The sequence below is a fragment of the Tenrec ecaudatus genome, chromosome 9 (assembly GCF_050624435.1).
Source record: "Tenrec ecaudatus isolate mTenEca1 chromosome 9, mTenEca1.hap1, whole genome shotgun sequence".
NCBI lineage: Eukaryota > Metazoa > Chordata > Mammalia > Afrosoricida > Tenrecidae > Tenrec > Tenrec ecaudatus.
Genome location: NC_134538.1, coordinates 73,682,591 through 73,697,134, shown reverse-complemented (window position 1 = coordinate 73,697,134; position 14,544 = coordinate 73,682,591). Strand labels below are relative to the sequence as shown.

At 46.6% G+C, this 14,544-nt stretch overlaps 1 protein-coding gene across 1 annotated transcript in view; it reads left to right on the top strand.

Annotated features, from left to right (window-relative positions):
- BMPER (BMP binding endothelial regulator) overlaps nucleotides 1–14,544 on the top strand; it is a 283,741-nt gene that overhangs the window by 184,527 nt on the left and 84,670 nt on the right. The window contains exons 12-13 of the mRNA XM_075557553.1: nucleotides 4,565–4,894; nucleotides 11,107–11,443. Coding sequence (XP_075413668.1) covers nucleotides 4,565–4,894; nucleotides 11,107–11,443 — 667 coding nt within the window. The remainder of the gene's footprint in view (nucleotides 1–4,564; nucleotides 4,895–11,106; nucleotides 11,444–14,544) is intronic.

Here is a 14,544-nt window from a genome sequence, read left to right as displayed (position 1 = left end):
AGTGTTTGGTTCATTCTTCCACCACTGGGCTTTTATGTGGTTTCAAACATTCGTATGGTCATTGTACGCAATGAAAGAATAATGCATACGAAAACATATCTCACTGTAAATAATTAAATAATGCCGAAAGCATCCAGAAACAAACAGCATCAGCATTCTGCATAATCCCATTACCTAATAGAGAAAAAGCACTCTAAATATTCAGGTTTACCTACTTCTAGTCCTGTTTCCTCTCATGCCTATACATTTGTGTGTGTGTATGCGTATAATATGTAAAATGTAATTATTGGACTTCACATACACACACAGAGAGTGATCATCGAGTGGATTCCACCTCTTGGAAACCCATGTGCTCCTGAGTAGAACTGAGCTTCATAGGGTCTGTAATGGCTGCTTGTTCAGCAGTAGATTGTCATACCTTTCTTCTTAAGCACCCGTGGGTGATTCCAGTGGTAAACCTGGTTATATATAATTGAGCTCTTAATCATTGGTGACGCCCAAGAGCTTCATATTTAGTTTAAAAGTGTACCCTCCCCCAAACCTAAAAAAAGGGCCCACTACTGGTTTCTCTCCATCCTCTGCTTTATACTCATTCGGACCATTTTGACTCTGGAATGGTCTGTTATTTGTACTGCCCCCTCCACCCCCCCACTATCACGCTATGCAGCCCAGAAGAGTGACCAGACATCTGGACATCTTGGACTGCAGCGTGTTTCTGGGTGTGCTGGACCAAAAAATGTGAGATGAGAATATCATGTTCACTGCTGTCCCCTAAGTGTCTGAGCGAGGCAGTTTTATACGTCTGAGCTTCCCACTTCAAGCCATTCTCCAGTGCACGTGTTCTCCGCTCCTGGAGGGTCTGGCACAGGGACTGTGAGGTGCCAGGGAAATGGGCCAAGGTTGCAAAATTGTTTTCGCTCACTATACAAATGGCCCTAAATGCAACACATAATTCTCAGGCATCTTCCTGGTCATGAAATTTTGTTGGCCTCTGCTGTCTAGCTGTCACACCGAAAATTCACCACAATCTCCCAGCCCTTCTCTCAGACAGCGAGGGCCTCTTGAAAAATATCTTTCCTGACAGTCTGTTTACACTTGATTTCTTCTGCCCAGTCTCTCCCTAGACGCCCCTCGTTGCTTCCTGCCCAGTTATGAACAAGCACGGTTAGCCATCCCTTGGGCAACTCCAGGCAGTATATTTTCTGTTGCATCGTTGAGAATTCACTGTGACACATAATTGGCTTTATCAAGAAGGACCCATGTTTCGCCTCTTCAAGATGGATCCAAACAAGGCAGAAACAGAACAAGAAATGACAACAGTATCACTCATGGTTCTGTCACCAAGATAAACCCTTTAAAATTTTAGGGCGTAGGGATGTAGGGGCGGGGGTGCTCTGGTGGGGTAGCATGTTATCCATTGAGCTGTCAATCCCAAGGCCAGAGGTGTGAGCCCACCAGCCCTTCCACAAGCGAACAATAAGGCTGTCGACTCCTACAAAGAGTTAAAGGCTAAGAAACCTCAAAGGGCAGTTTTACCCTGTCCTACAGTTGCAATGATTCAGAATCAACTTCATGGTGGTAATCTCTCTCTTTTTTAAGTGTGTGTGTGCTATAGTTAAGATACAATTATACATATAATTGCGTTTTTAAGCTTTCACTTCTCATAAGCATTTCCCCAGTTCGTTAAAATCACGCATAAGCTTTTTCATGTCTGGGTAACAGTTTATTTTATGGATGTACTGTCAAGTATTGTTCAGCATTGGCAACGATGTAAAAATCATTCTTAATGCTAAATCCACAGTAGCTCTACAGAAGAGTGCAAGGACGTGCAGTGGATTCTTAGTAAATGTGAATTCTGGTTCTGAACGAAGGATCACTTCTGATGCGCACTGCTGTTCGAGCGTCAGGGAATGCTGTGGAGGGTCCTGGGTGTGGGAGAGGAGTTGTGACAGACAGCAAGCTCAGGAGAGCAGGTAGAAACTTTCCCTTCCAGGGCTCCAGTTGAGAGAGAATTGCCTTCACGATGCCTTGGCCTGCCTAAGCCGAGGCACGTCTGTTACAAGGCTGGCTCTCTCTAGGTTTTCTTGCTTAGTGGGTTGTTAGTTGTCAATTAGTCATTGGTGGTCCGCTCCCATGCTGTCCACATGATCGTTCGCATGCTAGAGTCCACTGCTGTGGCAACTGTGTAAAGAGTGCCTTGCTTTGGCATGGCAGGGCCATCTTCCAGGACCGTATTGGCCAATTGCCTGTTATGATACATAGGGTTTGCATTGGCTATTTCTCAGAGGTAGATCACTAGCTCTTTCTTCTTGGTCTGTCTTAGTGCGCACACTCTGTGGAAACCTGTCCACTCTGGGCGACTCTGCTGGTAATTGGAAACACTGTGGGCATAGATCCTAAGAACATGCAAACCATCCCAGTAGGGCGAACTGACAGACAGTGGAGGTGGCATTGACAATGCCCTTATCTTCCACTGGAGCATCTAGGGACCAGGGTTCAAGTAATGGCTTCCTGTTTGGGAAGCATTGGACTGCTGACCCCAAAGTGGGTGGCTCTGCCAAGGGAGAAAGTTGAGGCTGTCTGTTCCCGTACAGAGTCACAGCCTCAGAAACCCTGTGCAGGATCACCAGGAGTTGGAATTGACTTGGTGGAAGTGCGTTTGGGTTTGTTTGTTTTGGTGGCACCGATCGTAATCACACTGAACTCCAGTTCTCTTCATGATCTTTGGGGTATCAGCTGCCCTGCCCCCTGACAACCAAAATGCAACTTAACCACGCCAGTGAAATGCCACTGCTAAGAATAAAAGAGAAATGTGTGATGGGACAACTCCAACGGCATGAGGAAAGGGCTGAAAAGTGGACTATAGGTGGTCAGAAGGGTAAGGGCATCAGTTGGAGGTGCAGGATAAGGAAAGTGGGTAGACTACATTGTGAACCCACAAATTAGGTAAATTTGAGATTACAAGGGAAAAGGAGAAAAGAAGAAAGGAGCAGAAATGGAAGATGCACTCAAACACTACTGCTGGACTTTCAGAGTTTCCCTCCCCATCCACTTTGTCCACCATCTCCCTCAAGTAGGGATATATATATATATATATATATATATAAAAATTAGTCGTTGATTCCAATTCTCCTACCCAAACCATCTCTTTCCTTTTTTTAATTGGAATCACTATAACATGCTAGCAAGGAAAACTCATTTAGAACTAGTCATTAATTTATCGGCTTCCAAACACATGTTATCTGTGTGAAGTCACATGCAATTGACATATGAAGTGACATCATGTACCATTACGGAAAGCAACGCTGCTCTCCAAACACTTGAGAAATGAAAAGCCAATGTTTGCCTTGGGTCCCGTTGGTCCTATCAGCTCCATTGGCACATCCTTCTCGGTCCTGCCTCTTAATCCTCCTTTCGGGATTCGGAGCACTCCTCGCCTACAGGATGCGTTCACATTCCCGACTTGTTCTGGTGTTGACTAGAAACTGCTCTTTTTAATTACGCTTCTTTCACCGTTTGGACTGGTTTCTCCAAATGATTTCCTCATTTCCTGGTTGTTTCATGACTCTTTGAAAAAGAGATAAAATATCTTTGCATGGAGAATAAATCAGTACCGATCTTTCTTTTAAAAAGAAAAACAAGGTTCCGTTTACTATAAAAATCTTTGCAATGTTCTAATGTATAAAACTTTGCTTGGGCCTCATAAGACCACATAACTAGTAGTGATAGTTTGAAGTGATGAATTAACTGGGATTTCTTAATCTTTTCATGTAATGAATTTCCCAATATGTTTTTTAACTTTAGATTTTGGTGCACAGATCCAAACAGAGAAACTTAGTGTTTCTAAAAGCATGTAGAGACTAATCTGTAAATATTAACTTTATCAGTGCTTTGGTTCCTGTGGGTGGTAAACATTTACCTGTTTTGGCAAACTTATTTATCTGTCCTTAGTAAACATGTGAACGTTGACAATTATGATTTTCTATAAACCTGCCAGTAACATTTAGAATATTATCTTTTCCAAGTCCTTTGACTGAACTTAATGGAAATAATCCTAATTAAGTCTAAATTAATTTTGTTTATTGCGATATTTATTGCTGCTTTTTAATGTTTTATGTTCTTGTTTATATGGTTGGTGAAGACCAGTCCTTTCTGTTTGTAATATTATCTTTGGTCAATGCCTCATCTCTTACATTCAGACCATAGAAACACAGCAAGGCCCAAAAGTGAAAATGTTTTTAAAAATCAGAATTGGCAAGTGTTATGTTCTCTGTATTTTTTACAATAATATATATATTTAAAATTCAGCAGTGTTATAAATAAGCTGTGTATATTAATGTACCAGCAGTATAATATACCCTATGAGGTTTGGGTACAAACTTTAAAAAACTATGTAAGGTTGGTTTTGTGTTTTTTTATAAAGTTGATTGCCCTTAGTGCATCTCTGCTAAGACCCTCCCTTACCTGGCAGGTGCCCCTACCAGGTATCCTGCAGGGGCCCCTGATTTCCATAAGTCCTTCGCTTGGTTGTGACCCTGCTTTTGTCTCTCACTCACCCCCGCAGAGCCCGGAGTGTGCACGGTTTTCGGAGATCCCCACTACAACACTTTTGACGGACGGACATTTAACTTTCAGGGGACGTGTCAGTACGTTTTGACAAAAGACTGCTCCTCCCCTGCCTCGCCCTTTCAGGTGCTGGTGAAGAACGATGCCCGCAGGACCCGCTCCTTCTCCTGGACCAAGTCGGTGGACCTGGTGATGGGCAAAAGCACTGTGAGCCTCCAGCAGCACCTCACCGTGCGCTGGAATGGTACTCGCATCGCACTGCCCTGCCGGGCGCCCAACTTCCAGATCGACTTGGATGGCTACCTCCTCAAAGTGACCACCAAAGAAGGTGGGACTTCCCGAACCACAGGGCTTCTCCAAGCTTTCCTCTTGCACGCCCCCCCCCATCATCTTGCAGCAGCACACCCCCTTGCCCCCCGAGGAGAGAAACGCTCCTGCTACTGCTGTAGCTTCGTCCCTATTCAGGAAGGATGGGGAAATCCTGAGGATACTGCGAGATAGCTGGGGAAATTTGCACAACATAGACCTTTACAAATGGACTCTGGTCACGCCAGTCTTGCCATTTGGACATCCACTGCTCTCCTCCCCTCCGTTTAAAAATAGTCATGATACTCTCCAACTAACCCCTCTCACTCATGCTTGCTTGCTATTTTAAACCATCGATGTCCAGCTTGGAATTATCAGAGCATTTCACAACTGTGAAAAAGAATGTTTCTGTATTAGCATCCGTCCAAGAAGGCGGAGAAATCCTCAAAAGTAAACAGCTCATTAGTAAAGAAGTTCAAAAGAAACATCAAGGTCAGGGGGAAAAAAGCTTCATCTTAGACTCCAAGTAACCTTATCCTACTTGGTTGTCTCATGCGTGAGAGGATGGGGCTACCATGTAGGGGGGCCGAGATGTGTGTGGAGGGACCATGTGTGACCAGCTGTCCTCTCCACAGGGACACTGAGAAAGTTTGTACATTGAGTCTATGGCCAGCACCATTGGCTTCTGCTAGAAGACACTCAGGATGCCAGTGCTGGAAAGGTCTCCTTCAGTTGGGAGTTGGGATCCATGCAGCTGGCAGTTGACTGAGACCCTTCTCAGCATCCCAAGTTGCCCAGGGCGATTGGACTCTTCATTCTGCCTCAAAAACAGATGCTTTCCTTGTAGCCCCAACTTTTCATGGCTGATCACGGAGTGCCCTTCCTTGTTCACTGAGACTCATATCCGCCTTGTCTGCAAGGCTGCTTAACCGAGTGCACTTCTGCAGACACCAGCCCACGGTATGCATGCAGCTGGCTTCTCCATGTCCCTCTGGCATGTGACCTGCAGTGGACACAGATTGTCTGTCAGGGAATATTGAGCTGGGCATCCTCATGGCATAAGCTATTTCTTTGAGCCTGCTGTTTATAAGAAATCATGGTATAGCTTGTTTTTTTTTTTAACACAGTGATAATTTAACTGTACAAAACTACGACTTGGGTTCCAATTGCTTTAGATTCTTGTGATTCCGAATGAAAATATTGCCTAGATCAAGCATTTTGAGGGACCATGGCGAAACAAATGGAGCCCTGGGCACACTCTGGTTACATGCTTCCTTGCTAGCCAGAAGACTGATGAGTTGACTCGCACCAGCTGCTCCCTGGGAGAAGGATATGGCAGGCTGCTTCCCTTGGGAAATCTTTGGAAAACTTTGACCCTGTCCTACAGGGTCACTATGCATGGGAAACAATTTGACAGCAACAAGTCTGGTTCAGTATAAACAGAGGAATAAGGTGTCCTCAGGCATTCAACAAGGGATGGGGTAGTGTGTTAGGCATTGGGCCGCTAACTGCAAGTTCAGCAGTTCAAAACCACAAAACATTCCGTGGGAGAAAGATGAAGGTTTCTATACCTATAAAGAATGACTGTCTCAGAAACCCACAGGGGTAGTTCTACTCCATCCCATAGAGTCTCGATGAGTCAGAATTGACTCAACGGCAGTGAGTTCAGTTGAGGGTATTCAACTATTAGCTGAAAAGCTGGTGGTTCAAGTCCACCCAGGGTCCCTTCACGGGAAAGACTTTACATTCTACTTAAAAAAACAAAAACACTACGGGCTACTGTTCAACGCTGACACACGTGGGGTTGCCTTGAGCTAGAACCAACTTAATGACAACTAGTTTTCCAGCGATGTGAACCAGGTCAACACGCCCTTTTGCTTTTTGCTGCACCTTCAGAATCCTATCGTTGTTACAGTGTAAGGATTTCAATCAAATCAATTGAGCCTATGGAATGTCAGCGTCGTCAAACAAAGGCAGGAAGCCAAGGAGAGTCTTGGCTCCTAGTTAGCGAACAGAACATGCCATCAATTATACTACTGTGTAAGGAGGGAGAGAGTCTCATTCCTTACCTTGAAGGTAACACATGAAGAGCTCGACTTACTCAACTTTAGCAGGATTCGTCTTGCTCAGAACATTCAGACACCTGTTCTTGCATCGAAAAGACTAGCCACTCCGCATCGTAGGCCTCTGCTCATTCCTTTAAGGGAGGCACTGGTGGTGGCTCCCTGTAAAATGTGCACACGATTACACATTATTACACGATACTAATTAGAAGCACTTGTCTGTCTGTATGCAAGCCAGCGGAAGACAATGGCTTCCACTGATATGGAAATTATTAGTCAACCACAGTTCCGTTCTCAAAGAGATCCTGGATACAGAAGATTGCTAACAGCCTAGGAGGTTCAATACTGGTCCACGCACCGCTGGCAAAGCCTTGCGGGATGAGTGTGTTCTTTGTAAGGATTCCGCGGTGCAAAAATGAGCCGGAGGACTAGACTGCTAAGAAAGCAATGGGGAGATCATAAACACCAGAACTAGATGAGCAAATTTAACTATTTTAGGCCTGGCACTTAAGTTTTATACTGTCTTTTATTTCTCCAGTTCTCTTAGCATGATGCTAGTAATTTATGTGACTTTCCTCATATCCAACGGAACAATTTCCTATAGCTCGAGAAGCCTACGAGCTTTCTGCTTCCTTGGGAAGAAACGTATTCCTGGCTTTGCAGCGGCTCTGGGAACGAATTAATTCCATTCCTCCATAATAGTGATTCCTACCTTGGTTGAGCAATCTCAGTTGTATGACCCGTTTGGGGCATTTTCTTTTTATCCTCTAGCGGTTGTCTATTTCAAATAGCACAGTTCCTTGGAGTGTATGTTCTTCCATACATGTTCCATTTCATCAGCTCATAGATCCTGGGGTCCCTTCTTCAAAGCAGCACCTTTCTGTAGCCTCCAACTGGAGACTGGGCAAGGGAGAGAGTGACTCCTGCCCCTGTGGTTGGTGGACCCAACGTTTCATGATGGAATCATTGGCAGAGAAGTGCAGGTGGCCATGTAGCTTGGGCAGGTGTGTGCTGCTGCCCCTTACCTAGTAAGAACTGGGGTACAAAGTGGGCAAAGTAAGTCTTAGTGGCCTAGGAGAGCACTGCTTAGCGCCATTCCCCACACGCTCACTCTTGGCACTTAGTCAGTTTAAAATACTACATTCTTGCCATCTGTTCACTTCAACATCTCTACCTGAATGGGTCACATCAGATCCACCTGAAAGCGTGAACACCCGTGTGTCTGTATGTCATTTTCAATATTATTTTGGGTAGTTTTCTTTAATTGATGAACCTGGAGAAAATATCCCTCAGTTGCTGTGATTTGGAGGATGGAGGGCAGTGGGAGAAATCTGAACAGGAAAATCCTCCGTCTTCCGCCAGTGGTTCCACACGGGGCTACTAACTGAAGCCGAGTGGCGGCTTGAGTCCATCCATAGGCATGCTGGTCGAGGGCTTCGTCACCTCTTTGCGAAAGGTAACAGCCATGGCGAATGATGGGCAATGGGACGCGGTTCGCTTGTGAACCACAGACAACTGCCATGCATTGGAATCCATTCAACAGCACTGGGCTCTGGGTTTTTATTTACGTATATATTTTTAAAGATGCATCGATCATTTCTGCACCCCCGTTTCCTTTTCATGGACAGTAGGAATAGCAATGCCAGCAGCAGCCGAGAGATGAAATAAAGTGAAGAAAACACCCACCGCCACAAAAACCAAAAACCAAACTACCCAAATCAAAGCCAAACTCCCTATCACTCTGGAGCAAGGCCAAACCCATGAAGGGTAAAGAGCATGTTGGTGAAGCATCCACTGGGGAGAAGGACACTTGGAGGGCCCGTTCTTACAGTGGAAGGAATGCGGCTGCTGCTCCCGTTCCCAGATGGGACAGACACTTCCATTTTGAACTTTCCGACTGCCAGTTCGTTCTACCAAATTGGCCAGGCATAAACGTGAGGAAACTCATCCCAGCTGTAGGAAGGCAGATCCCTTGTCCCTCAAACATGTTCCCCAAAGTTCTGATCTCACAGGATGCCGATTTAAAATACCATTTGGAAGAGCAATTCCCTCAATTGCAGCTTATTAGTTTAGTTTTGTTTGTTCGTTTTCTCCTTGCCTTTTGCTACTGTAATTTACTTTGCCTGGAGTCTGCTCCTGTCAAGGGCATGAATATTCACACAGACACATATGTGAATGATACGGCCGAAAGCAAAGGCAGTGCTCCACAAGGGGAAGCCTAGGGTAGCTCTGGAAAATCCTCTTAATGTAATCTTCACACAGAGAAGGAGGAAATGAATGGCAATCTGCTCTCTTCTTTTGGGGGACCAGGCTTTATGAGGGAGGCATCCAGGGTTGGGAGAGGACTTTGCTTAAAACAGTGTGTGAGCATCTCTCCAAACCTGGGCGACTTGCTCACTGCAAAGAACGAACAGAGCGATCGCTTTGTTCCCTGTGAATGGAATTCCCATGAACACAGTTGTTCAAAGCCTCAGCTTGATTACATCATGGTCAGAAATGACGCTGGAGCCCTTTTGGTGTGAATTTTCAACCATTTGTGGTACTTTGAAGAACAGTATTTTCCTGCTGTCTAGGAAAGAGATTTGCAGTTTGGAAAATTTTGCAACATGGAAAGACTTTGGAATTCTGCCCTAACAGTTTGAGTGCTACATGGAGTGGATTTTCTCTCCTTGTTTCTCTTGCTGGGCAGCTGTCTGGCTACGGGCTTGTGAGGTAAATTTTCTTCTATCCCTTCGAGAGTTTATTACACTTCATCGTCTAAGTTGCTTGTCTCTTTTCAAAGAGGCTATTTCCGGTCCTTCACAGAATTGATCTTTGCGGGTTCCGAGGAGGAGTTCGGTCATTGTGGGAGCACATGCTGATGTCACACAGCTTGTTAGCTGGTGGCGTACGAGGAAAAAGGAGCCATTTTGTACGGTAGCTGTGGTTGTCAGAGCGAATGTTCTCTTATAACTGAGGGTCACATAATAGGTCAGTCTAACAGGTCAGGATGTCAGCCCTGTTTCGTTCTGTTCATCTGTTTCCATCACCCTCTTCTGGTCACACAGTTACTTCCGAGAGAGATTTTCTGATGAGTTTCCTTCAGGCTTTTTTACCTGGCCTTTTCTGTTCTCCCGACCAAGAACTTTTCTCTCGTGTTTTCCCTGGTCCAAGAGTGCTTCTGTTGCTTTCATCTCCTGTGTGGTGATTTCTGCCAGGGCCCTTCCCAGTTATCTCGTGTGCATTCCCGTTTTTGACCACTCACTTCTTCCACCAATCATTCTTCCTGGAGAGACCTGCAGCTCTTACCACAGTTGTGTGGCCCACTCACAGGAACGCTGTTTGCCAGACTTTTCTTCATCTGAATCACGCTCAGATGTAGGGGCTAGTAGGTTTTTTTTACAATCCTCTGGGGCTTTCGTATTGATCGTCCCTCACACTGCCTTGCCTTCTGCCAGTTTCACATCCAAACACCATCTCTCTCTTTCTCTCTGACCATAACTCCCTCATCCCCCGGTGCCTTTGAACATTCTCCGGACATCTGCGCATCGCTTGATCTTAATCTTTCAGAAACAAAGACCAAGCCTTTTAGGAGGAACGTCAGTCGTGCTCTTTCCAGAAGCCCAAGATGGGCAAAACGTAAGACTAGCTTTTGTCAGAAACCCAATAGGGTCAGATTAAGCAACGCGCACATGGGAAGCAGAGACTCCTGTGTTAAAAGAGGCGACCTCTGTGGGTTGACGCTCCTAGTAGACAGTGTGCATTCTCCAGGGCAGATTTTCTTTATGACCGGCAGGGGGGGTTGTTTACGTAAAGAAAAATAATCACTCCGAAAATGTCTTGTCTTTGCTGTCTTCTCATGTCCGTAATGCGGTCGTGAGTTGGCTAAATGAAGACAGGACTTGGGCCAACACAATGACGACAAGAAAGGGCCAGATTCTAAACCTATAGAAACATGACCAAGGAGTCATCACATATATGTCAAAGGTCGAAGGACAAACCGTCCTGAACGTCAGCAAGCGAGCTCTTTGTGTGTCGCATACCCTTCACTATGGCAAGATCAGAAGTAACCAGGGGTTTGAGCAGCCCCGTGGTGCTGCTTCTGAGAGGGTCGCCGTTGAGACTGTACAAGGATGCACGTGATGGGAGATGGAGGAGTGGTTGACCTCCCTTTTCTCTCTGCTTCACGTAGGTTTGGAAATATCCTGGGATGGAGACAGCTTTGTCGAAGTCACGGCAGCGCCTCATCTCAAGGGAAAGCTCTGCGGCCTTTGTGGGAACTACAATGGACATAAGCGTGATGACCTAATTGGTGGAGACGGGAACTTCAAGTTCGATGTGGATGACTTTGCTGAGTCCTGGAGGGTGGAGTCCAATGAGTTCTGCAACAGACCGCAAAGAAAGCCAGCGCCTGAACTGTGTCACGGGACAGTGAAGGTCAAGCTCCGAGCCCATCGCGAATGCCAGAAGCTCAAATCCTGGGAATTCCAGACCTGCCACTCCACTGTGGACTATGCCACTTTCTACAGGTAAGGACCGTATTCCGGGGAGGGGTTATGCAGTCAGGGGATAAGCTCGACCTCAGAACCGAGCACCTGAAACCCTTTAGTGTGCAAAACAAGGCCTCCACGCCAAAGAGACAGCCCCACCATTCTTTCTTTACTGTAGCCCTTATGAATAACCCAGGAAATCTTTCTGAGGGACTATCAGCAGGTGATTCTATGTTTCCGTCTGTTTACAGGCTCATTAAGAAGCTGGTGTCACCCCAGGGGTTTTTCCAGGGACTAGCTTGACTCTGAGACAGTGGTTCTCAACCTGTGGGTCGTGACCCCTTTGGGGGTTGAATGACCCTTTCACAGGGGTTGCCCAGTTCATAACGGTAGCAAAATGACAGTTATGCAGTAGCAACAAAAATAATTTTATGGTTGGGGGGAGTCACCACAACATGAAGAACAGTATTAAAGGGTCACGGCATTAGGAAGGTTGAGAACCACTGCTCTAAGATCAAGGAGGGCTTCCCCAAATTTGGCTAAACCTGACAGCAGTACAGGACAAAGTGGTGTTCTCAAAGGAAGTCTGAAATGACTGCAGGCTCTCGCCGGAGCTCAATCTTTTGAGCAAGAGCACAGGCCTGCCTCGGCGTCTAGTCCAAACCAGATCTGCCTCTGGAAAATCAGGAAGCTTGGATCTTGGCCTGGGCAGAGACTTGGTGTTCCGAGTCAGAGGAGAGTAAAAACAGGGCTGCAGGCTGGTTGCTCATTACGAGTGGGGATTCCATGACCTTTGCTAAATCTGATTAACCTCCTTTGGCACAAAACAGCTGGTTCCCAAGGAGACTTGGGCTGGACTTTCAGGCTATGGGTTTGCGTCTGCGAGTTGATGCGTTTGGCCGGGTGGAACTCTCATTTGCTGCACCAGTCCGTGGGTTCAAGAGCTCGGACTGTCTATAACTGTAACCGCCGTGGGCGTGGAGGGGAAACTTGAGACGCACGTAGCCTGGTTTAAGTGATTTGCCTGTGTCTCTTAAAATTAGAAAACTCCTGTGGTCTCAAAACCACAGGGAGGTTATTTTTACTCTTTAATTGCCACCACTTTATTTCCCCTAGTTCTCATTAAATGTGATCTTTTTTTTTATTTTATCTTTGGACATAAAAGATAAAATTCTATAAAGGCAGCTCAAAGCGGGGTGGAAAAAAGACTGTCCCTGTCGTCACGAATGAACATGGTCACATCTGCCAAACCATTTGGCTCCAGGTCCTACGCGTCGCCCTTTCAAAGCCATTTCCCCGTTATATTTTAAGTGCCCTGGGTTCCCCTCCCGCTCTTCACTGCTCCACCCTCGACGCGGACTCCACCCCACCTTGTCTGTTGAAATGTAAGATGGTGAAGTGAATTAAGTCATTGCACAGATTAAACAGGCTTCATTTGAAATGGAAACATACCGCTCACTCGAAGGTCTGTTGGATTGGAAGCAGTAGAGAGAGCACGGCCATTAAGAGCTCTGTTGTCTCCCAGGGCTAAAAATCCAGCCTCGCTGTGTGATTTTGGACACTGGCCTAAGCCTTATAAACCTCAGTTTGCTGCTCCTTGAAGTGTGGGGGGGGGGGGGTAAGAAACAGACACAAAAGAGAAGCCCCCACTTTGAAGAGTTCTCGTTCAGATCCAGTGAGATGGTGAACATCGATGCTTGTGGGTGACATGCATGTCCAAGTCCCCTGTCGCTGCTTGCTGTCATTTCTTCTGGAGTTCTGGCGGGACCCAAGCAGTGACCACCCTTGACTGCTGAGTGAGGCAATTTGGGAGAAGGGCCTAGAAACCAGCCAGCCACGGGAAACCCAACAGAGGACAGGTAGCTATTCTCTGGTACATCATCAGAAAGGCCTCCACAGCAACTCTTTTGCGTTTCTGCTTTGCTTTGTTTTGAAGAGGTGGTGGTTCTTCCATTATCACCTAGTAGATTAAGAGGAATAAAATCGCGTTCAGAGGCCTGTACCCTGGTTGTGGACTTGGATTGGGCTATTTTCTGCTCCCTAAAGGGTGGGTCGCCTGTGCTGCTCCAGGGCCCCAGCAGCCTGTCCCTTTGGGATTTGTTGAATTTCAAAGGCATCGGTTGCAAACGGAAATGAAAGAGCAGGTTTGCAGAGAGGAATCCTATTTTGTACCTTCTTGTTTCCTTTTCCCCTCTGTGGACTGTAAGCAGGGATACAATGAAGGAGTCAGCCGAAGTCCAGAGGAATGACTTTGACGTGAATGTGTAAGAGCAGTATTGTCCTGAAGTGGTCATGCAGAGAACCCCGCCTCCACCTTGGGCTGTAGCAGTACCCCAGCCAGCCAGAGGTCGCTCTCTGTATGTAAGGGACCTAAGGCATCAGGCAGCTGGCTGTAGCTTGTGAAAATGCGGATGGGATCTTGCACCGAGGTTCAGAGAATGGGACATGGTTGAGACTTGTGCTCGCCCCATCTGAGTGGCATGGCATAGTGGTCAATGGCCTTTCTCGGCCCACCTCTTCCCTGGGCAGGGAAGAGGCTTGTTGCCATTGTGATCATTGTGTTGGATGGCATGAGCTTCAATCTGACTTACAGTGACCTGTATGACGGAGAAGAGCTGCCCTTTGAATTTCCCAGGGGCTGTCATATGACAGAATCGGGCCATCAGCTCTTCTCTCCCTCAAAGCAGCTGCGGGGCTCCAAGCACTGATTTTTGGTAAGCAGCTGAGCCAGAGCTGGCCGATTCTGTGCGCCCATGCCAGGCTGATTCTACCACCACCAGCAGAAGGATGCGCCTGTGTACATTTGGCAGTCAAGGTGGTGGAAAGGTAGATCTTGGGTTTTGTTGCCCCACCCCACCCTGCTTATGCCTGACAGGACAGGAAGTAAACAAGACTCAACAGAGGAAGGTAACTGTCTTTTCAGGAGTGTGTTGGGAGAGGACCAAACTCAGGGCTACTGGAGAAGGCAGTAGACGGAGAACAAGCTGCCCGTGCCTCCAGCTATGTCTGTTTCCAGTTGCGTGGCCCCAGGTGCTTCCTATATAGGGACCTGGGGATGGCTGCCTAAGGGCTCCATGGGGCTGACGCTCCTGCCTAGCTCTTCATTCACCCTGGAAGCTAGGCAAGAGGACACAGAGGGG